The 24,006-nt window shown below is 44.1% G+C and overlaps 1 protein-coding gene across 1 annotated transcript in view; it reads left to right on the top strand.

The window, feature by feature from the left end:
• Nucleotides 1-2,902: 2,902 nt before the first annotated feature.
• LOC144099313 (glutamate receptor ionotropic, kainate 2-like) overlaps nucleotides 2,903-24,006 on the top strand; it is a 236,948-nt gene continuing 215,844 nt past the window's right edge. Inside the window, exon 1 of the mRNA XM_077632528.1 lies at nucleotides 2,903-3,709. Coding sequence (XP_077488654.1) covers nucleotides 3,613-3,709 — 97 coding nt within the window. The 5' untranslated portion in view covers nucleotides 2,903-3,612. The remainder of the gene's footprint in view (nucleotides 3,710-24,006) is intronic.

Here is a 24,006-nt window from a genome sequence, read left to right as displayed (position 1 = left end):
AGGAAACATATATGCAAAAATGTGGTCGTCCGACTTGCGGGAAAGCTTGGAATAACTGCTATTTACGGTCCGAAGACTATGAAAACTTTCTATGCCAATTACGGCGTTATCAACGCAGATAACACGTGTGCCTGGCGCTACATGCATGGTACTTGAAGCGCATTCGGTCCTTTACTACCAGGGCTTGTTTTAAGATAAATGCTTACCAACATCGACAGTATGAGAAGGTCTCAGAATTGCCAAAACGGATACATAAAAAAAACTGCGCGCTTTGTTTTGTCTCTCTGTATTCCGGAGGCGCATCTACTCATGTGTAGATAGTTTTTTTATGACTAGAGAACGCCCACTGTGCACTCTTGAAGAGCTGACGCAGCTGCCTCTTCATTCGTTCATTGTTTCAGAAACCTAGGGAAAGCAGGCGTGAGGTACGAACAAGGCAGTCAGCGCAGGCGCTGTGCCACAAATGAATACTTATTCCATAACAAACTCGATATATTGACGCGCAGAAATAACAGTAAAACTAAGGTAGGACAAGTCGTCAAACTGCAGTCAGGAGCGGCGCACTCGGTGGGGATCCCAGATGAAGTAGAACAAAAACAGGAAGTACCGTGTTTTCATGAAGTAAAAAATAAAATAATGAGTCCAAACTGTCGATTGCAAGGAGCTTCCATGCAGAATTGAAATATTATATCTAGAGCTCGCAAGAACTATACAATGGTGCTGCAGCCATTCGAAAGAGAGAGAGAGAGAGAGAACAAAGCTTTATTTCGGCGCCTATTCTGAAGCGTCTATTCTCCCCCCCCCCCCCCCTCCCTCCCGCACCCTTCACATTGCGACTAATCGCTGGTATGCTAATCCTGCGGCGCACGCAACAGCAGTTAAGCAGGCCCGTGGGGTTTTGTACTCTAGAGGCAACGGAAGGTTCTGAGTTGTTGCGAGGTTTGATATATTCTGTACGGCATCAGAAATTGCTGGAACTTTAGTTTTTAGTTCTTTTCAGGGTAGCTATGCCAGTGAATACATTTCGGCATGTCAGTAGGACCTAGTAGGAAGAGTACCGATGCTCCTGTCAGTGGGAATGGTGTCAGGCAGAGAGACACGATCTCTTCACTGCTCTTCACCGCCAGTTTACAGGGGGTCTGTTGAGGCGTGGATTAGGAAGAGTTGGGGGATAATAGTTAATGGAGGATGCCTAAGTAGTTTGCGATTCGCTGATGACATCGACTTGCTAGGTCACTCAGGTGATGAACTGCAAATCATGATCAATGATTTACACAGGCAGAGCAGAACAATGGGTCTAAAAACTAACGCGCAGAAAACCAAAGTAGCGTTCAACGGTCTCGCAAGGGAACAGCAGTTCACAACTGGTAACGAGGTCCTGGAAGCGGTAAGGGAATAAGTCTACTTAGGGCAGGTAGTGAGAGCTGATACGAATCATAAGAGGGAAATAACTAGAAGAATAAGAATGGGGTGGAGCGCATATTTCACGTTTTCTCAGATCATGAATGGGAGTTTACTATTATCACTACAGAGAAAAGTTTACAACAGATCTATCTTGCCTGTACTCACCTTAAGGCAGAAACGCGAAGGATAACAAAAAGGGTTCAGCTAAAGTTAAGAGACAACGGAGCGAGCCATGGAAATAAAAATTGATAGGTGTAACGTCAAAAGACCGGAAGCGGGCAGACTGGATGAGGGAACAAACGCGGGTTAATGACATCCTAGTCGAAATCAAGAGGAAAAAACGGGCTTGGGCAGGGCATGCAATGCGAAGGCGAGATAACCGCTGGTCCGTGAGGGTAACGGTGTGGATTCCAAGAGGAGGCAAGCGTTGCAGGGGGCGGCAGAAAGGAACTACAGAAAACAGAGCTGACTTGAATTAATGTTATAATGTTCATCAAAAGTTTCTTACTCCGCCGTTTTTGCGGCTGTAGCATTGTTCCTGTGTTAACAACTGTCTCTCATGGAATACTACTAAGTGGTCATAGTTTCTTTGAAGAGTACAACAATGGATACCAGTGAAAATTTTGAGATGAAGAACCCACAACACGTTTCGTGGTTGGCGCTGTAACTGAATGCGCTAGAAATGAGCATAAAAATTATTTTCACACGAAAAAAAAAGCCCTTACTTACTACAATAGACATGCCTTGCATAAATAGCCGTAACGTGACAATTTTCAACCCATGAACAATTTTGCAGCAGTAATAGCAAAATATGCAATTTTCAGCTGGTAGGATTGTAAGGAGCGTATTACTAGCGGCCAGTTGGTACAGCATGATTGAAAATACAAAACTGGGCAAGAGACTAGACAAAGACAAGTGAGTAATCGGCTGTGATTCAGCTCGGCTTTTTCACTTCTCTCGTTGAGTGGCTTGAGCAGTTTTAACTTTTAAATCATGCTAGGAATATGTTCGGAATGCAGGCGCTGAGTTCACAGCGTTGAAACAGAAGAACTTTAAGATCAAAGCATACTAAGCCTATGACAAAATCATAACCAATTTAGGGAGCTTTTGCGCTGTGAACTCTTGAGGAAAAATGATATTTCGTTATTGTCCTCAATAATTAGATGTACGGACCCTGGAAGGCAGCACACATAATTCTAAGTTGAGAATGTTTGGAGAGGCTGCACTAAGGGAAAGAGACCGGGTTCCCTTAAACTAAACAGCCGCGAGTTCGCGAATACTTGCAAATTTCATTTTGCCGTGAAGTAATAGCCAGAAGTAGTTGCATGCGAAGAATATTCGATTTATGTCTCTCATAGAATTCCGGCCCTCAACGCGGCCGAATAACGCGCCCGGACACAAAGATAGGGCGTCTCGGAAAAGCTGTGTTTGTCGGCCGCCAGTGGGAGCCTCCGTCCGCTGCGCGAAAGAGCCCTCCCCACCACCGCGCTCCGTCAGCGGTTCCGAGAAACACCGAGGTGCGGCGACCAGTTGTCTTGCGAGCCGCGCTTTGCGCCGCACTCTCGCGTCGGCGGGAAGGGTGATCGCGTCTCGCTCCGAAGTTTTGAGCCCACTTCCCTTCCAAAGACTTTTTCTTGTTTTTACTGCCGTGCAGCATTTTTTCTGCCTTTGCCATTGCCATTTGACGCGCCGAGGAATGTGTTCGTCGTGGTCATCCTCATGGCCTTTCGCTACCGGCTTCGTCGGACATCCGTTGTTAGCGAATTCAATTATAATCATTGGTGCCACAAACGTCGCACGAAAATCGAACATCTCGGATTTCTGCCTGCAGTTTAACGTGTGAACCCGTGGCGTTGTGCTGGCGCATTGTGACTGACTTTGTTGACAGTGTGCGCTTGAGTAACCGTGATACCATACTATGTGTGAACAAACACTTTCTTTGCGAAGCCTCAAATCTTCGTGAACACCACAAACACTGAGGATTTTCCCACAAGACAAGGGAAGGCTTAAAAGCTCTCAAGAAATGCGGTGCTTCTACTCGGATTATAACTCTGTCGATGGATAAGTCATTCGAGTGCCCATTGTCGGTGCCCTTGTGCCAACGATGCAGCTCGTCGGTGCTCCATAAGGGAACTGGCGATTTTCTTGTTAGCCCTACATCGCGTTTTCCCGAAGGGTGATGCGGCACGTGTTTGGTGTCTTCTGAGGATGACGTCCATACTAGCCGTCACCATCGGCTCCCTAGCCATTGTGCTAGTCTTCGGGACGTTCGCATACGCAGGCGAGTTGCCGACGGTTCACATAGGTGAGTGTGTTCACCATCGCCGCTGTTATATCGTTTCCACTGTGTCATTGTGTTCTTAGTCGTCGATGGCGGGATTATTCTTTTGTATTTTAAAACTTCCATCCTTTATTGTGCAATGGACACTTGTCGCTCTTGTTCATCTCTAAGGCGAATAGTTATGTACAAGAGTGTCCATGTTGTTGGCGAGCATATTGTATGGGGTAATTAGAAAGCTAAGGTACCTGACGAAGCTGCGTTGAGGTGAGCTTCCCATTATTGCCTATTCCCATTATTACCTATCACCTACATAACTCCGAAAGATTCATATACTTGAAACCCGGCAACCAGACCCAGGCCGCTGAGGTATCTGTTCTGGAAGTGAATTGTCTAGCATCACCACCACCGATGTGCTGACAGCTGTCTTTCAAAAAGCCAAAGAGATTTTGAGTTCCTAAAAAAATATTGAAATTGATATATGTATAAACATATAATTTCTTGGTGGAAGAATGAATAATATGCTTAACACAGCGTGTAAATTAAGAAGCGCTTTCTGCAGGTCCTCCTTCTCGCTTTTAGAGAACAAGCGTTTACAGGGAACCAAGGCATTAGACTTGCCTAGTTATCGAGGCATGCACATGTGGTTATGCAGTAAGCAGTAACATAAAAAACATAATGAATTTTCTCACATTTCATATCGGTGATTAATCGGTGCCCTGACATTTCTTTATCAAGAAGTGCAGTATCACCTACGAAATGATTCTCCTTTACTCTGCATGCTGTTCATAAATTGGGGATTTTCACTGTACGGAGAACCGGTATGTGCGCTGCTAAGAGGCGATGACAAATTAACAAAGTACTCCTGGTGGAGCGCCTTTCGAAAGCGTGCAGCGGCATCCGAAACGTAGTGACTGAGAATAACGGCGTTTCTTAAAGAGCAAGAATCTGTCAACAATAGCTGCCTAAACCGACACAGTGCTCTTACAGTTACTCAATTAGGTTCCAGACTAGCTGCTAAAGATAGCAGCGAATATTCGTCTCGATGTCACAATGTGGGCCGCGTATCTAAGCGACATTGACGGCTTTACTAATTGTTTTCTAACATAAGAAAATTAAGAAAGCGTGTACTACAATGTGACCTGACTTCGACGTGTTCTTTTTTATAATCCAGATCATTCATGCTGTCATATTTTGGCGTGAATTCAACACGTTTCTATAGAACTCGGCCCCGTCGGTTAAAATACATTATTAGGTATGCAATATGAAAATTGGTCAAAAAGAATGGAACTTCTATGCCTACTATGTTACCGCTCCTTTATTCATTTTCAGAGGTCCTTAGTAGCTGAACGTGTTTGAGTTATTCTTATAGTTGCAAGCAGCTCAAGTGCAAGTGATAAAATCAACGTATCATTACTTATTTCCATTACATATCACTCTAGTTAACAGTAGAATACAGGAGAAAAAAAAAGGAATCATAAAGTGGAGCATTGAAGCTCAGCGTGCTTGGGGAAGCTCATCCGCGCTGACCTTGATAAGAAGTTCCAAGCCAGCATAACGCTGCACGAGCGATGATGATGAACATCATGATGTCCTCAGACTTAATGGCACATATCTGCGGCGGGGGATTGGCCAGGGTGCATTGCGGATGCGAGTGCTTCTCAAGTGCCCGTTGCCACTTCGTCTTCTTTGAGCCTCAAAACAAAGGTTGCCGTGTTAGTAATTCTTTTGCCAGCTTTCTGTCCATGCTGGCGGAGGCCCTTCAGCAGCATCAAGCGACAAGGCCGTGCACGCCTATGGCTCTTTCGTCTTCTTTGCGGCCCAGAACGGAGGCAGCAGGCGGCGTGCAACTCCGTCGCCATGCATTGACGCGATACACTCGGGTCAGCCGCAGTCAGCTGCCCAGCCTCTGCGTTAAACGAAGAGGCGGCGACGGCAAAATCTACCCCGTACTTGAGGCGCAAAGCGCAGCTCCCTGGCTTCGAGGCCAAAGCAAACATCGCCGCTAGATAAACGCAGCTTAAGTTCGGGAGAGAGAGGAGGTGGAAAAAATTTATTCAAGGCCAGTAGTGATGAGGCCCCGAGAAAAAAGTGCTAGCTCCGCTAAGACCCGCGGTTCATCTTCCGCGCCCGAGTAGACCTGAGAACTCTAAGAGGAAGGGGAGGGTAAGCGAAGTAATAAAACCATTGGAGTAGCTGCGCCTTGGCTGTACTCGGACCGTCGACAGAGTTGCCGCCTGCTGTGCGTGGGCTAACGGATGAACAATGCACCTAAAAGGTCGAAGCGCATCGGCAACGCCTCCGAGGACGGTGCAATGCTGGTGTTCAACAGTACCTCAGCTCTTGCAGATGTTCATTAAATAGTATTCTAGCATGTACAGCGCCTCCTATGTGATAACTATCAGCAAATGAAAAAGGATGACCTAACCACTTAAATTTTAATACAGCCGTTATACGCGAATGAAAAATGTGGCTTAACTATTTAATGGCCAAATGGGAACCTGGTATGGTGCCTCAACGGCCGTGCGAAGGCGAAGTCTTAATATTAGTTATTTTAATATAATTCACCAGCAATCAATCCGCACTGGCGCGAACGACTTACACTGGCAATTTCCGGCCGCTGATGTGACGTGGAGTGAGTAATTGGTGGCTCTCTCGGTGATTGGGTGAGAAAGGACCCAGATGTTGTCTGTTTATTTAGATTTTTCATGCGTGTTAGGAGTTTGGTCCCCTGTAAACTCAATGAGCCTATAGTGCAATGCCCGCAAGCTGTGACGCCGATTCACACCGGTTACCACTTTCGCCACGAGATGGTGCCCCCGCTCCAGTTAACTGCTTTGCACATACGTGGCATACATACAGCCGGTGTTCCTACGCAATTTTTTTTTATCGCGCTGATGAACTTTACACGCGAATACATATGAAACTGCAGCTAGATTGGGAAGTATTAAATATATATTTTGTTTTACCTGCTGCATGAGCGCGTAGGTGGTTATCAGTGCCATACAAGCAGGACTCATCTTCACGGCCTCCCACGTCGTCAGCCGCAGCCTCGTAGCAGCTTGTGTTCAAGACTGGCGACGTTCTAAATGCTGATTTTTGTTGGAGATGATAGCACGGAGTTGAGAGAGTAATCAAAGTGCGCGATCTTTTACTTGTTGCGCGCAATACACCTGGCTGTTGTAACTACTCGGTAACGTCTTTCGTAACGGCGCATTTAAAAAGTGCAACTGTGCTCTTCCTTGGACAAGCCGTCATGGCGCACTAGGGTTCTTTACGTCAAAGCCATGCGCATCTCCGAATCGAAGTGCCCAGCTTCGGGACTGGCATTATCACGAACTTGGGAAAGCTTCTTCCTTACGCCATTAAGCCTAGCACCCTATGGCGTTTCAAATGGAGAAATCGCTTTTTTGTGTAATTAATTATTCACATGAATAACTTGGTTATTCTTCAGGATTTAGATTCCCGTTTATCTCTCCCACATGTCAAAAACAGGGGCCTCTCAAAATTCTCTCCTAGCGTTTGTTGAAAAGCCCTGCAAAGTTTAAACATTGCGGGTGAAAGGAAAAGATAAAAATATATAGCGCTTTTAAACGAGAAAAACACAATTTTTCAAGTATATAGAGCTCCGATTGCCGTTTTTCATCAGCTTCGGTTACAGCTTGGGTCTGGGCTTTGCATTTTTTAATCATATCCAGCTTGCTCGGGGAAAATTTTTTGAAAATGGAAAAATTGTATGACACTGGTATGGAAATATTGAAGCTAATGCTTCATTATTCTGATATGTAGCAAAATCTTTATTGTGCAGTGTTTCAATCAATCGCATTGAACAGTTAAGACTCCCATAGAAAACCAGTGGAGAACGCTTTTGAGGACAGCAAAAACGTGAACTTGAAAAAAGAATAGAAGACTGCCGTCGGGTGACCTGCGGATATATTGATTGTTGTAGTCAAATCTTAGATTTTATGAAAAAATTGCGTTCATAAATGGTTTCGCGCACAAAAATGCTTCTGTCCCTTATTGCTGGATTTGGGTGTTTGCCGAGAAAGACAGAAAAAATTGTCGCCAAAACTGACATATGACGCTCTAGGGCTATAGGTAAAGCGCCCACAGGCTCGCATAGGTCGTGCCGCAGCCAAGTGGTCAAACGATGCGCTGCACAAATAGAGAAGTTCTCCGATGGAACTTTCGCGTCTGCTTTTGATTTTTTTGTTCTGGACAAAAATGCACCCGTTAGCTTCTTGTCATATGACACTTTGTGGAAAAGCAAGTGAACTGTCCCGAACTCCTGCTTATGACACTGAAACGAGTGAAGGAAGTCCTTCGAACTGTGACGATTTCGTTTGCTTGTATTTCGAATCCGATTAGCAAGGAAGCTCTCGTTCCCGCGCGCCTATTGCTGCAAACATGCTGGAATTTTTATCGGCGCGGCAAATATAACTTGCCGGAAAGCAAGAAGTAGCTTAATCGGAAGTATCGTAGTGCCTTTCGAAGCGTCACAAATTCCTTAAAAAATTGACGACAGGCAGCTATTGTTCCACAATATCTTCTCGGCGGTACTTTTTCTTTTAGTCGAAATAATTGGTTATGAGAGCCACAGGTCATAGGAAATTCGGTTGACATTTTTTTTTGCTTATTGCAAGAAACACGTTCAAAGTCCCTGTACTCACAGCAACTTGACTAAGTGAGAAAACACCGCAAAACTAACGCCCGTCGCTGAGGAAATTTATTACTTTGCCTTCATGCTTTTTACATTTTTGCGCTAATGCCTGCCTAATTATATTTCCTTCCAAGGCAAAGCTCGCAAGGCACGATAGCGCGGTTCCTATACTGCCAGCCGCCGTTAATTTAATTACTCTTCTGAGACTTTATGCTTGCTCCTCTGACGACGTTCATTTTAACTTTGCGGCTACTTGTCTCGGGCTCCAGCCTCTTTTTTTTTTGTCTGCTTTTACTAGACAAGCCCCGAGCCATCTCCTTCCACGTGTCCAGATTATCTGGTTATTTTCCGCACTTTTTTTCAGCGCCACGCTCTTATATTTTTTCCTGTTTGATGTCTGCTTTGTTTTCGGCCCACTTTAGATACTTGAAAAACGGCAAGAAAGGAGACGGCACTCAAGACACCCAGTTTCGTGTTATCTCTACAGGAAAGAGGGCTCCACGTGCGAGTCTTATGGGGTTCTGAAGACAGTGCAGAAAATACAGGAAAAGTTGACAGTGAAATATATCGGATGCTTTATGGCATTGGATAACCTTTATGGAGAGGCTTCGGCTCAAGTAGCGTTATGAACGTTGAGCAGTGTCTTTGAGCACAACTATTTTTCTTTATAGGAATTCACAAGATATAAAAACTTAATAGCTTGAAGCTATATACAGTAGCTTGAAGCTATATACAGTAGCTTGATACTGTTTTAAGGTATATCCACAGGTAGAAATAGAAGATTTTGTTACTGACTTGAAATTTCTTGCCATAATAGTAACATTTGTCATCGAGAGGTGACGATGTGAGAGCACACTGTGCAAAGTTCTGACAAAGATGAAGCAGCACAAGTCGGCGGCCAGTGTAACAACTCTGGCGATAAATTTTTCGTCGTTAGAAAAATACCTTAAGTTTTTGTGAGTATGCTGCAATAACTAAGCGGTAGTGGTGATATATTTTACAAAGGATTGTATTTTTACTCTTTCTTTAACTTTTTGATCATCCTCTGCACTGTTTCGATCATCTGGTTGTGTGAAGCATGGAATGAAAAGTTCAAAATAGTTTGATGGTTGTATGTCTGCTTTATAACAGTGACAGAGAAGCTTGTTCTGAAAAGTATTTTTTTTATATTTCCTATTTGCGATATCCTGACACTGCTCTGTAGCAGGCTGTCTAGAAAAAAATTATTTACATATGTAGACACGCCAAGGTTACTGAATATTCTAAGAAAAGTTCATGACGGCATTTGGTTTCATGTGAACTGTGGCTCCTGGTGCTTTTCTAATACCGCCTGACCACAACCGTACCGCCAGTTTTAAACCAGTTCAAATACGTGGCCAGGAAAATCGTAATAACGACACTCCTGAAATGAGAAATGTCACGTAATTTTCAATCCGGCCCGCTGAGCTTTTAATATATGCAGGCACATTGATGAAATATAGAACGCTTATTGAGCGTTTTAAAGAGGTAAATGTTTCGTATGGTGTTCAACGTACTCGCACCACTATTGCTTCAGGACTTAGATGTAATCTTTGCTCACATGTTTCTTTTGTTTCTTTTATGCGCAAATAATACAGCGGCTTCGGATCCGTGCTCATCATGCTGCATATCTTTAGCTTTATCATGAGTAAAAGTATGAGCTGCCGCAGGCGCATTCTTTCCAGATCAACATGAACTTCTTTTGTGATAATTTGACTGTAAAATGTTTGTATAAAAGTTTAGCAGAGTGACGTTCTTCCGTGGCTATTAAGATATGAGTAAGCCAATTTGCGGCTAATGGCCTTCAGTTAGAACTTGATCGCAGTATTAACGAAGGAAAAAATAAAGGCTACATGTTGACTGCGAGTGGTGAGATGGTAGTAAAAAAAAAGCAAAACCGACCCAAGTTGAAATAACAACTATTTCCGAGGCTTCTCCGGTAAAAAAAAATATATATATATATTTGAAAACAGGAGAAAATAAAAATTCTTTTGCGGGGCTTCATTTAGGTTTAACGACTTCCGGATTTGCTTGGATCGTCGTGGAAGCAGCCCTAATCATATAATCATCACCATCACACTTATCGTTTCCCCCCCCCCCCCCTCTCCGACAATCGCGATTTGCGGCTCGCTAAAGAGCACACTTTAGATATTACAGCTGGCGAAAAAACCCCAGGGCCAGGAAGCAGGCAGCGTTACAAGCGCTGCCAGGCGCCCAGCTCGGAAGCCAAGGGAGTGACGAAAAATGTAGATAAATGAGCCGTGTGGGAGACTGCTAATACGTCACACGGAACGGCATCCATTCGACTTCTTGCGGTTGACTCTCCTTTATGCGCGCCGCTTTCTTTGTATTTCGCCTCGCATTTTACAGTTTATTACCCGGGACCTAAACGATCCTTGGATGCAAGCGTACAAAAAAAAAGAAAATAAATTTCGGTGCCACGAGTGTTTGTGAAAAGGCATCAGGTCAGCTACGATTACAGTTGAAAGCGTTTAGCTTTGCTAGGCGTTTGTTAGGCAAAAAATAAAAATTTGACCAAAAAAAAACCTAATGGCAAACAACACAAACATTTAAATGTGCCGAGAAAGATCGAAGGAGCGCTTCGGTGAAAACAGCGTGGCATTTAAATAGAAAAAAAGGGGGAATTCATGTGATAGCGTCAAGAAAACAGCAGAGAGCTTGCACTTCACTTAGCGCAACAATGAAAGAAAACGAAGACCTTGGCGACAATAAGCCCAGCAATAAAAGGGGCGGCTTGAACGATGGCGGTATCGGCGCAAGGGCGTTCATTTCTCAGCGTGTCAGGTTTAATACGGCGCTCGTCGAAGCGACGGCACTCGGGGGAACGCTCGCGAGGGAGGGGAGTCGTGAAATTCGTACCCCGCTTCCTTGAACATTTCAGCCGCGGCGAATCCCCCCCCGCGATCCTGCGCAGGACACGCGGGGAGGCTGAAATTGACGACGGATGTGCCTGGGCGCCTGGCTAGAAGGAATAGGTGCAAGAGAGGCACACTATACGAAGCCGCCCTGCGAATCCGGAGGAGCCTTGCGACGACACGCATCTCCTGCTGGATAAAGCGTGACTTGCAGTTGTCCTAAATTGCCTTAAGCCCTTCGTGGAGTAGGCGCATTATGAAAGAAAGAAAAGGAAAACACGGACACACGTGCTTAAGTAATCTGGAAAGTTCTGGGAAAAGAAGCCAGATAAAGATTGCACGGCACGTAAATTACCTTCGAGGGCTCGGCCCTTTAAGGGAAAAAATAATGAAGACCTAGATAAGCGATAAATAATGGAGGAATAATCTTAGCAGCGAAAGCGAGCCAGTTGCTTGAACAGCAACCGACCGCCAGCCAGCTGCAGCTTTCTGTTGCCTTCCTGGCTGGCTTCATTTCCGGTTCATTCAAGTTTAAGAGTTAATGTCGAAGAGCACAGAGGGCTCTGTAGGCTGGGGCTAACGCACGCACGGCGCTTCACGTGTGCCTGAGAGCTCGCAAGACAAGATTTCCAGTGAAACAGCGCAACAGCACAAGGCCAGAGGACAATAAAGGACGATACACAGCGCTGCAGGAAACGAACCACAAGTGGGTCATGGACAAAAGTACTTGAGGACACGTGGCTTGGCTGCGCCCTGAGAAAACAACTGTGACAAAAATTAAGCCTTGGTGCTACGTGACAGGCTCTCAAAGAAAGGAAGCTTCGAAGAGATTTCCTGGCCAATATATTTTCAAGATTCATTGTGCCTCATCAAAGAAGTTCTGTACGAACAATACGATAAAATTACAGTTGCCGATCTGCTCCCTGTGTTTTCTTATACAAGAAAAGTATATAAGAAGGGAACTCTTGCCTTGGTTTGTTTGTTAGCACTTACGCGAAAAAATTGTTGTATACACCTGAATTTTTCAGACCTCTAGCCCGAGCCGACGCAGAGAAAATAAAAAAAATAAGTTAGAGATGTAGTCGCTTTCCTTTTAGCGTATGACAACTAAGGGTGCTCGTCTTTGGGCGAAAAGCCTCTGTGTGTGTGTGTGTGCGCGCGCTTCGCCCGCGTGCTTGTTTGTTTAATGATGATGAATTTTTATGGCGCAAGGGCAGCTATGGCCAAAGAGCGCCATGTCACAAGGTATTTTTCTTTTTCTCAAGGTGGGGTCAAAGACCCATTTCCCAAGCATTTCACCCTAAATAAGCCGAGCACCAGACCAGGGGAAAGCTTGTTTGTGTGTGCGCGCGTGTTTATGTATGTATGTATGTATGTATGTATGTATGTATGTATGTATGTATGTATGTATGTATGTATGTATGTATGTATGTATGTATGTATGTATGTATGTATGTATGTATGTATGTATGTATGTATGTATGTATGTATGTGTGTGTGTTTGTATGTGTGTATGTATGTATGTATGTATGTATGTATGTATGTATGTATGTATGTATGTATGTATGTATGTATGTATGTATGTATGTATGTATGTATGCGTGTATGTATGCGTGTGTGTGCGTGTGCGCGCGCGCGCGTGTGTATGTGTGTGTGTGTGCGTGCTTGTGTGTTGCGGAGAAATGCGCTTAGATTTTACAACGAGACATGTTAAGAGCGCGTTTCCCGGCTCTGTGGAGTAGCGGTTGGCGTCGTCGGCGTAACAGTGCCCCACACTGATTGGTCAGCACGCACTGACGCGACGTTTGACATCGCTGCATTGCAGCCCGCGGATTTGTTAAAATGCAGTGACGTCAAGTGTGACACCACTGCACCGTGTTTTCGCAATGGGCCACACTGGATGGTCTAGGATAGGTGACATCGCGAATGGCACCATAGTGACGTCACGCGCGCACTGCTCTAGAGAAGAATAATAATACCGAATAAGTAATACTGTATTCAATACCGTAAAGACAGGCGTTGAATCTCGCGTTACAGAGTCACAACTGGCGTTTGATGTTTTTTTTTTTCTTTAGTACAGGAATTGTGCCGATTGGATACCTGAGCGGCGGAGCCATTTCTGTGGCGCTTTCAAAGCCATATTCCAAAAGTGGCCGTTGCCTGGAAGGGGAGGGGAATCTTATACGGGTGAAAGGCCGTTACCAGCGCTTTTGAACTCAGCGCATCCAACGCACGAACGGTGGTTGAGCGGCTCGCTCGTCACATCGCCAACTGTGATCGCGGGGCGTTACAGTAGCAATTGACGGGACCGTCAACAGACGCTCCTTCTTAAAGTGCAAAGTTTCGAGAATTTCGACAATGATTTATTTCGCTTCGGTGCATAACGTATTGCTAGACTCAATGTGGCCTATACGGCATGATGGTGGCAGCATCATTTTACCGAGACACGGACTTGACGGATACAGGGGAGGAGCAGAATTAGTGTCAATTTGAGGTTCATGTTTGTTACCAACACCTCGAAAAAGAACTATGCAAAAGACGCTTGATGGAACCCGCAGAGGATTTCATTTTTTTTTTATCTCTTCGGCGTGTTCGCAGGAAACATTAGTTGCAAGTTGAAGCATATAGTGTGTTTCGTCTTTATGTTTTCTACTTTATTTTCGTTTTCCTAAAAAAATCTTGTTTCCTTGTCTTAGCTTCTTACTAAACAATTTTTCGCGCACCATATAATAGGCGGTTTGAACATGGAGCTTAAGACATGTTTACCGAAACACTTCCGCAATGTTATCGCAACGTATAAGTTCCATACGTACGTGATGCCATGTGTCCTATTCTGTTTAATTCATCGGAATAATTCCTACTATTGTTGTTATAACTAAAAACAGGTTTCTTTCTTTTAGCAGGCCTAACTGGTGCTTTTAAAGCTCATGTTTTCGAATTATTTTCGGGACCTCGGTACGCTTTGTATGAGAGTAATAATGATAGAGCACGTAGCCCATAGGTTTTAAAGCCTATGCGTCATTAACACAAGAAACGAAGAACAGCTCTCACATTTCGGTAACTCATGCGCTTAGCCCTCATTTTCGTCATACAGCCGCAGCCTGGTGTGCACATTAAGCGAGAAGGCAGTCTCTATTTTTTTGTCTGGTCCCGGTCATTTCCTTAATGGGTTGCGCCCGTAGCGGATAAGATCAAAATGTGGCGCGAATTGCAATTGTGATGGCGGGCTAAGTGGCGCAATGGGGGCGAGTCATTGCTACCCGACCCGTGCTTAGGCCTTCATCCGAGCGAGCGGCATAGCCGAGAAATTTATGAATCCGCTTGGTGGCCATATCAAGCCTCCCAGGATCCCCAGACCGCTCTCGCATTTTTGTTTTTTTAGCGTCCATACACGGCCTGAATAATTCGATGGCCAGCTATGAATATTTCATGAGATCACACACCCCGCAGATGACCTTTGCATTTTCCACAAGTTCCTGATTTGTGGGGAAAGAAAAGAGAATAGGGAAAGACAGATATGGTGATCTTTAATATAAATGATGGATGCCGGGACTGCGTAATGAGACGAGAAGAAATGCGGTGTTGCGCAATGCTCCCATAACAAGAGAGAGAAGACCTCTATGAGAAGTGCGCGGCGAGAAAATGCGGCGATGATTTCGAGAATTTATTCATTGTTCGCCGGCTCATCCGTCCGTTCCGCCTGTATTGTTCTTGAGAAACTTCATCGCAAGCTTTTCGAGATATTTAACCTATCATCCCTGCGTTCGAAAATTTCTGAGAACAATTGCCATAAGAAATACGAAAGTTGTGAAATGTCTGAAGAATTTTGCACTCTTCTTACCTATCTTTCTCGCAAGACTGATGAATTAAAGAGGCAGGAATGACAGATAAGCGCTTATGTTTAGGCTAGTTTCTGCTTTCCGCAAAGGGTCATTCGCTCGCGCTTTTTTTTTTTCAGAGACGTAGCAAGAAGCATCCGGACGAGCTCTGCCCCTTAAATGGGGTTTAAAAGGAACCGTGCACAAATATAAACGAAAATGAACAAGCCAAATTAACGCGGAAACGCCGGAGCTAAATTTGTATCCAAATATGGTACCTCGGTTTTGTGCAAAGGAAACATAGAGAGCTAACTCAGTATTCATCATTCTTTTCAATTCGGTAGGCAACAAATACGTGCCCAGTACGTTTGCCCCTATTAAAATGCGCAAAGTCAATAATGCTGAAAGCAGGCGAACAATTATACACTTGACCGTGAACCATAAAATTCTTGCTGGCAGTAGTTTGCAGGGAGAATTTATGTTAATTTTACAACACTTCAGGACAAATAAAACCCCGTTTTACCCATGCTCCCGATGCCAAGTAATAATAGAATCTTGTCCGCTACCAAGTGAACAATTGCTTAGAGAAGCAGTAAGCCATAATAAGCAGCTTGCGGTTCAATCCGTCAGTTATGCAGCACGACAATCGCATGGCATAACCGGGCAGTAAGCATTTCAGTGGCTGCGGAAGGCAAAAGACGCCCGTGGGTTGCGCTATGTCTGCGCCCGCAAAAGAACCCCTGGTGGTCGAAATTAATTCTGAGCCCTCCACTACGGTCTCCCTCATAACCCACGTGCATCATTTGGATGTTAAGCTCCCACATACCATGTTGTCATGCCACGCCACACGACACCATACCATACCATATCATAACATACCATACCATACCATATCAGAACCATAACATACTATACCATATCATACCATACCATATCATAGCATATCATATCATACCATACCATACCATACCATACCATACCATACCGTACCGTACCGTACCGTACCGTACCGTACTATACCGTACCGTATCGTACCATACCGCACTGCACTGCACTGCACTGTACAGTACCGTATCGTATGACACCACACATTCTATTAGTGTCGTGCGGGCTTGAGAGTGGCAACTCTCAGAAATGTACCGGAAGGAGTCACGTCGTTCAAGACACGTCTGGTGCATGAACATTGATTGACGAGAGTGAGGCTATTTTGGGACACGAAGAAGAGTGGTTTTCTTCAACTCGCTTGTGAGTTGGTAGTTATGGATTTCAACGATATTTTAGCGAATAATGTCCGTGACAATGACGTTGCCAGTAAAGTTAGGTCAGCAGGTTTAGTATACAGGTTCCCCTGTGAAGAGAAGCCAAGTGGAAAATAAAAAAAACAACAACAAATGATTCGCCTGCGAAATCTACCTGAAGCAACAAGATTGGCGGCAGCTTAAAGTAAATGACAGTAACATTTCTTCAGAGTTAACAAATTAGTTTCACAGGTATAATCATTCTCCGCTTGCAGGGAGTGAGATACTGCAATAGTTTCAAATGAAAAGTGTTACAGTCAGGAGAAAGCGCAAGCGACGAAATTCCCAAAAACAAGGCTCCACAGAGCGTGAAATGTTTCTTTGCACGCGCTTAGAAACCTGCGTTGATAAACAGGCAGAGAATAATTTTATGTTGCAAAAGAACAAACCTGCAACCGCTCGTCAAGTCTGACAGCTAACACGGCTGTTGAAATTTGGATGTGCTGTACATATCTGGTCGCCATATGACGGCGCTGCCGGGTGCATGAAGCACACAAGAAGTGCCCATGCCACGCATGTTTTATTTATTCAAAGCACAAAAAAAAAATTCTCGATGAAGTTACCGCTACGAACGTTACGCAATATGTGGGTTCTGTTTGATTGTCTAGAAGTCTCTAAATTATAATTTCGCATTCATTGAGCGCTTTGACAGCTACCTAATTAATTCTAAGTTATTAATTTGACGTGATCGAGTAATAAAGTAGCCCTGTCTGCTCTTGGTTTGAGAAAGTGCTGGAAATTTAGCTCAGTTTAGTTTTTGTATTGTATTTTTTAGCCTTCGGCTCACGTATGCTGGACATTTCGTATACGGGAATAATCATAAAATTCGTAACACTACTGAACTCTTCAGCATTGTTTTTTGGCTTTCATGGCGTTGCTTTTGCTGCACCTCGTCACTCGGCCGACTTTTAGTTTAAATTTTCATTGTTGTTAAATAGCAACTCAATTGTTATCGAAGTATTGTCTCCGTTACGTCAGTACAAGATACTTGACTTGTGAATGCACGCCACGCGAGAACAAGCAGTTCAGGATGAGCATGACGTACTTAACCCTTTAAAGCGCGTTGTACGCTTTTGTGTATAAAGTGAATTTCATGATTGTTGTGAGGCTGTGCGGCACGTAGAGGTGATTTCGTTGTTTCGGAACAATTTAGGATCTTTCATCTCGCGCGTGAAATGTTTTTGTATCATCTAGCGAACCCAGTAAGCATTTAACAAAACAGTGACGCTGCAAACAGGCCGTCCGCCAATTTTATGGAAAAGAGTTTTCGATCACTAATATCATTACTTTTGTTTCCTTAATTTCTGTGTCCGTGTGGATTTTAGAAACAAAGTGTCTCAGCGATCCGTACGGTGCATATTTCGCAAATGCTTGCAGTTAGATGTTATAAGTTTTAACCAGTGTGGCACGCGGTTACAAATGTTGTATATACTTTAAATAATAAAACAATGACGCTGCAAACAGGCCGTCCGCCAATTTTATGGAAAAGTGTTTTCCATCACTAATATCATTGCATTTGTTTCCTGAACTTCGGTGTCCGTGTGGATTTTAGACACAGAAATTGTCTCAGTGATCCGTCCGGTGCATATTTTACAAATGCTTGCAGTTAGATGTTATAAGTTTTAACCAGTGTGGCACACGGCTAGAAATGTTGTATATACTTTAAATAATAAAACAGTGACGCTGCAAACAGGCCGTCCACAAATTTTATGAAAAAGTGTTTTCCATCACTAGTATCATTACTTTTGTTTCCTGAATTTCGCTGTTCGTGTGGATTTTAGAAACAGAAAGTGTCTCAGCGATCCGTCCGGTGCATATTTTGCAAATACTTGCAGTTAGATGTTAGAATTTTTAAACAGTGTGGCACACGGCTGGAAATGTTGTATATACTTTGAATAATTACCTGCTGCTGTTTTTTGTTGGAGAAATAAAGATTTTTCTTGAAGCCTTTGTATACAGTTACGAGGAAATTTTTTTATTTTAATTCAAAATAACGAGCCTTGGCGGAAGGGTTAAAAATGTAGCGTGATGGCCGCAGCTACACCCGCTGTGAAGTTGCAAAGCGTCAGAGAAGCAGGGAAATAGGAAAGTATAATGTAACGCCCAAGCTTCTTCATAGGCAGCTGCGATCACAAGAAGACCAAAACATCGGTGTGGGAAGGGTAGAGTCCCTCTACAATTACTGGTTGCTTAGGCAGATCAGAATTTATGATTGCGTATGCGTAACTGGCGAATAAACATTTAATTGTACTTGGATTTTCAAGAAAGATAAAAGGAGGAAATTGGGGCACGTCTCAAGACCATTGCGGATAAGCATACATTTGCGAAACATTATCGATGAGTGTGTTTCGAAACAATTTTTTTAACAACCCAGTTATGTCACTAAATCATTTTCGTACTGATATTCACTGCAATGTGTAATGCGGAGCAGACCAACTCTGTTTTCTGTAGTCACTCAGTAGTGCAGCCAGTGATAAAGCTGACCGAACATTGAAAACATTTCAATGGGCATTTGTAACTATCTTTTGTTCAGTAACTGGTGAGATGGACTACTGCATTTTGCAAACGAATAAGAGCAGTACACGTAAAGCAGTAGTTTGTTAACACAGTTGTTTGGCGTGTCCAGAGGTTTGAGTATGTATGATGAAACGCACTTTTATGCTAGTTTGCTTTCACACACACGCACGCACGCACGCTCCCCACACACACACACGCACGCACACACGCACGCACGCGCGCACACACACACACACACACGCACGCACACACACACACACACACACACACACACACACACACACACACACACACACACACACACACACGCACACACACACACACACACACACACACACACACACACACACACACACACACACACACACACACACACACACACACACACACACACACCGCGCGCGCGCGCGCGCGATGTATGCGTGCACGATGTGTAATTAACAACTATGTAGAAATTACGCAGAGCTTATTTCCTTCAAATTGTTTTCCAGTTTGCAAATAGGGCTTTCGTAGTCGTCCATTCTGGATTAGGAAAAGTATTTCATGCGTTTTAGGAGGTGGAAAGAGAGGAAACCAAATAGATTCAGATCATAACGGTATCATTATTACACGCCCGTACGGAGAAAATTAGTCAATGAAAAGAAAGCAAATGAAACAATTTTGCCGCATGTGGCTGCAGTCTTCTATCAGAACCTAATGACACTTCCGGATTCTTGCAGCCTGCGTATAAATGAGCCCCATAGTTAGGTATACCTCCTTTCGGGCAACAGATGAGCTGTTAACGAAAATAATTCTTTCCCCTTATGGGGCCGCTTTCGTAAATCGCGCCGACACCTGACGCCTCCTGCCTAGCTACTTCGCGAACGACTGCGCATATGCCGGAACCGTTGCGTGCTGAGCGGCGTGTCTAAATAGCTTCATGGTTAATGAGGTGAAGCTGACATTAACGCAAATTCATCAGCTCCGATTCTCCGAAGGAGCCCCATGTGAGAAGTACCGCATATTTCTGCATCGTCACGTCGAATCGGTGAAGTGATGAGTGCGCTCCGAGTGTCGTAACAAAGGCAGCCATTTTTCGCAGCTACCCTAGCTTAAGGAATTATTGCACCATGCCTATCGCGCAAATATTTCTCTCTCGATAATTATGCGCAAGAAGAGGCGGGTATTCGAGGTGTCTTGCTAGCGCGCTGTGTTTAATCACCAAATTTCGACCGGACAACATTGCGGAGCTCTTTGAAGTAAAGTTAATCGATCAGTATTTGTTGCATGTGACCGGCGGGCACAAAATGATGTTGGAGCTTCCGGTGGCTCCCATCTACTCTCACCACCTTATTAGTCACAGCCCTTATTCACTAATCACCGGCTTGATTAAAATCTATGTAGACATCTTCTCAATGGTGCACATCTTTCAATTGCTAAGATGTGTTCTTCATTTGAACCTGAGGTCAATCAATCAATCAATCAATCAATCAATCAATCAATCAATCAATTGTTTTATTTTCATCGCGAAATGTTGAGGGTTGATGCAGGCAAAAAGTGGAAACAGCTTCCACTTGAAACAGCCTGAACCCCCGTTTACATGGCTGGCAGCATGGGGGAACACATGTACAAAAAAAAGAAAAAAAAGAACACGGCTAAAATTTGCGTGCGAAATAAACTGCAAAATATTTGGCACTAAGATGTGCATTCTGTTAAATCAAGAAACATGTCAAGTAAGGCGGTCACTAGTGTACAAATATATTACAAAAAGAAGTGCGTCAAGTGCTCTAAATGCGGTCTCCGGCACAAACAACATAAATGAGATTACAGTCGTAAACATATGTCCCAGATGTCTTTCGGACTGCAGGTGGGAATACGGACGCTCTTCAAAATAAGTTTATTTAGCAATACTGGAACGTTATGGCGCAGCATTTGGTGACCATATGTAGTCCGTGAGAAAGGGGTCCACCAAAACTCAATTTCGAAGAGCATATGTTGGATCATTTGTTTTTTGCGCGCACATGTCTAGAAAGCTATCCTGGATATAGGGATATGGAGAAGGAATTTTTTATGCCTTGTGGCTAAGTAATATTCGTAACTCCTGGTGTGACAAAATTTAGCGCACGAAAACCGTCTACAGATTCCAATAGGTTCTGTCATATTGGCTGAATACTATGTGTGCTGCATTAGGCGTGGCAAGCAGCGAGAAATGTGAGCTCGCAATTGTTTGATAAGTCATTTCTGAAGTTATCCGAATGACTGGCTCTAATAGAGCGTACTTAAAGATAACATACTTTAGTAAGAACACCTTTTTAAAAAGAAGCTAAATGTCTCCTTGGAAACAAAATTTCTGGTTTCGAGCGCCCTAACCATAAATTCTCAATCACATCCGCCTCCATTCTTTTTCATTTGCCGTGCTCATTCTGTAACAGTAATTCCGCATCGCAGTCTACGCTAGTATAAGGTGCAGCAAAAGCAATCACTAGAAGAAACATGTGGACTATCTCCAGAGGAACATGAGCTTATCTTTTTTGGATATTCTCATCCAGGAATGAAGACACAGGATTAAATCTTGGCCGTACCACTGAAAGTGGCGTCGTTGATTTTTCCAACACTACAAAACCGAAACTTTATCTGAAACTCCTCTCAAATTACCATTGATTTCCAGAAGAACACGGAAGTAACGTAGGCGTTAAAAAATATAGCCACTCGCTGACTTCAACTAGGATTAAACGCATTTCTAACGAAACCGACCTAAAGCAAAGGCCACTCTTCATTGTGGTCGTCTCCTTTGTGAGGGGCTTTCCAGTAGGTCGAAATTGAAACAGTCTGATGAAAAGGGATCAAAGTTTGAACGCTCCGTACAGGCTCTCACCCCAACTCCCGCGTCGGGAGCGGGAAGCGCTTTCAGTCTGGCGGCTTCGGGCTTCCGCGACGTCGTCGTCTCTGAAGTGGTTCCCCGCACCCTAGACCACTTCCGCCCGCGGAGGCGGAAACGGTGCGGTGGAAGCCCTTGGCGCGTGACTCCCGGAAATTGGCCCAGCCCTCATGGAAACCACATCTCCCAACCTACAGTGGCGAAGCACATTCTACGCGTCGGTCCGTATGGACCATTCCGAGAGAAGCCTGTCACAGTTGAGATTCTTTTTCCTACGGCGCGCTAGTTTAACCTGCGACAACGGCTGTAACACCGAAGTGAAGAAAAAACACGATTGAAGGGATCGTTGCTTAACTTTTCCGAAGTAGATAAGTGGATTATATCCTCGTCGTTCACTCATCGGCCGATATGGTACTCTTCACGCAGATTCCCCTTTGAGAGCTCAGTGTTACGGAGCGTTTGCTCTCTTTTTTTTGTGATATAACTCATGTAATTTTTTTCGACGCGATAACGCGAAACGAGAAACGCTCTTCAGAGGACCGTCGAGCAGTTTTGTTGCATGCCGTGCGCTGCTACTGCTCTTCGTTGTAATATAGTTCCGGAATCGATAGAATTCCCAGCAGAACGAAAAGCGATTTTTAAATTTAGGGACAACTTCAGTACGGAGATACCCGCGCGAAAGTTTGTCCTGCATAATTTGAGTAATGACGTGAAACGCGTTTTTGGTGAGGAATGTATTCTTACCTTTTTTTTTACACTGCAATGCGAGCCACACAGAAGAAAGCACGCGCACGAGAAAAGCATATCTCAAACAAAATGAAAAGCAGAAACGACAAATTAATCGCTTTTATGAGGTCCTCTCAGAAAATTAACAAATATCCTTAATCATTAACATCGTGTTCCTAAAGAAAGCACTTTCTACTGCATTTCGCCTGGTCAAAGTTGTCTTTTTATTAAGAGTTATCCATCGCGGCCCATATTTTTTACCTTTGAAAGATGTGACCAATAACGAGCATACTTTCTCTCTGCTCTTACGGGAAGACTGCGTAGTTGTTAGCCTCGCAGTAAAAAATAAATCGCGCCGTTCTCGTTTCTAGCGTCTTTCTTTGTCCTAGAAGAGAGCAAATAAAACTTTTTGTCTTCGCGAATGAAAAAAACAAATAGAAAAATGCTAGCGCCACGCAACCAGGCACATCCCGTCTGCAGTGTCTTTGTTTAGATTTTGGTGCCGGCTTTGGGGCGTGAAATTACAGGATATGGCGAAACCATATTTGACGCAGGGCAATACAAAGGCGAGGAGCCTTTTTTTTTTCTACCCGCTCGATATTTCTGGCATGTATTCCTTATTTCGAGCGTGACGTCTCACGTGCCTGAAGTTCTCGCTCGCCGAGCCGTGAGAAGATAGGAAGGAGTCTGACGTTAAACCCCCGCGAGTCTGGAAGGACTGAGACGTTAAGGACGATGCTTTCCGCTCTATTACCCACACGTAAACCGGAGCCGCTTGCGAGGCGGCTGACGAGAAATGAAGAGACGCGGGAAGCGGGGACGATGCCGGTGCATACTTCACCTGGTATGCGGAAGCGACTGCGACGTCTTTAGCTAAGGGGGAATCTGGAGTGAAAGACAAAATACCTGCGTGCATTTTTGACCGAAGTACAGCGTTACGTATAGCACCCAATGATATTTGTTCGCGGGGGCATTGTTGTCAAGAATAAAAAATTAGACCACAAGCTCCAGCTCCATCTCTCCCCAATTTCAATCTTTTCCATCTTTTTGATCTTTAACCTATCCGCGAAACCAGCATGTGATTTTTTGTCTATTTTTTAGGGGGCTTTTGGAAAATAGTGGAGGCGAAAGTATGGCAAGTAGCCTATGAAACACGCTCCGAAGCACTAAATGCGGCTCCACTGAGCGTATTGAATGAGAAAAATAGGCATAAGCCAGCAAGTACCAACACAAAAGTCAACCCAACTCCAAGTGGGAAGCGGGCCTCGGAAATGCAAATGTTGATATTTTATGAAAGGTGCGCAAATACTATTTCTTATAAGTACGGAACGCTTAGCTCATGAGGTTTGTAGTTGCAGAGAAAATTATCGTAGCTATCAATCACTCTCTCAAGACGATATCAGTTTATCGTCTTCGATATGGTGGATTTTGCCTGCCCTGCTTTTTTTTTTGCCTTCAAAGCTATGTGACATATTATGAAGTGAACATTTCTATATAACACTAAATTTAGAGACTTTTTGTCATCCCTACGATAATTATCAGCCTAGCAAACCA

The sequence above is a fragment of the Amblyomma americanum genome, chromosome 7 (genome assembly GCF_052857255.1).
Source record: "Amblyomma americanum isolate KBUSLIRL-KWMA chromosome 7, ASM5285725v1, whole genome shotgun sequence".
Classification (NCBI taxonomy): Eukaryota; Metazoa; Arthropoda; class Arachnida; order Ixodida; family Ixodidae; genus Amblyomma; species Amblyomma americanum.
This window is presented reverse-complemented; position numbering and strand designations above follow the sequence as displayed.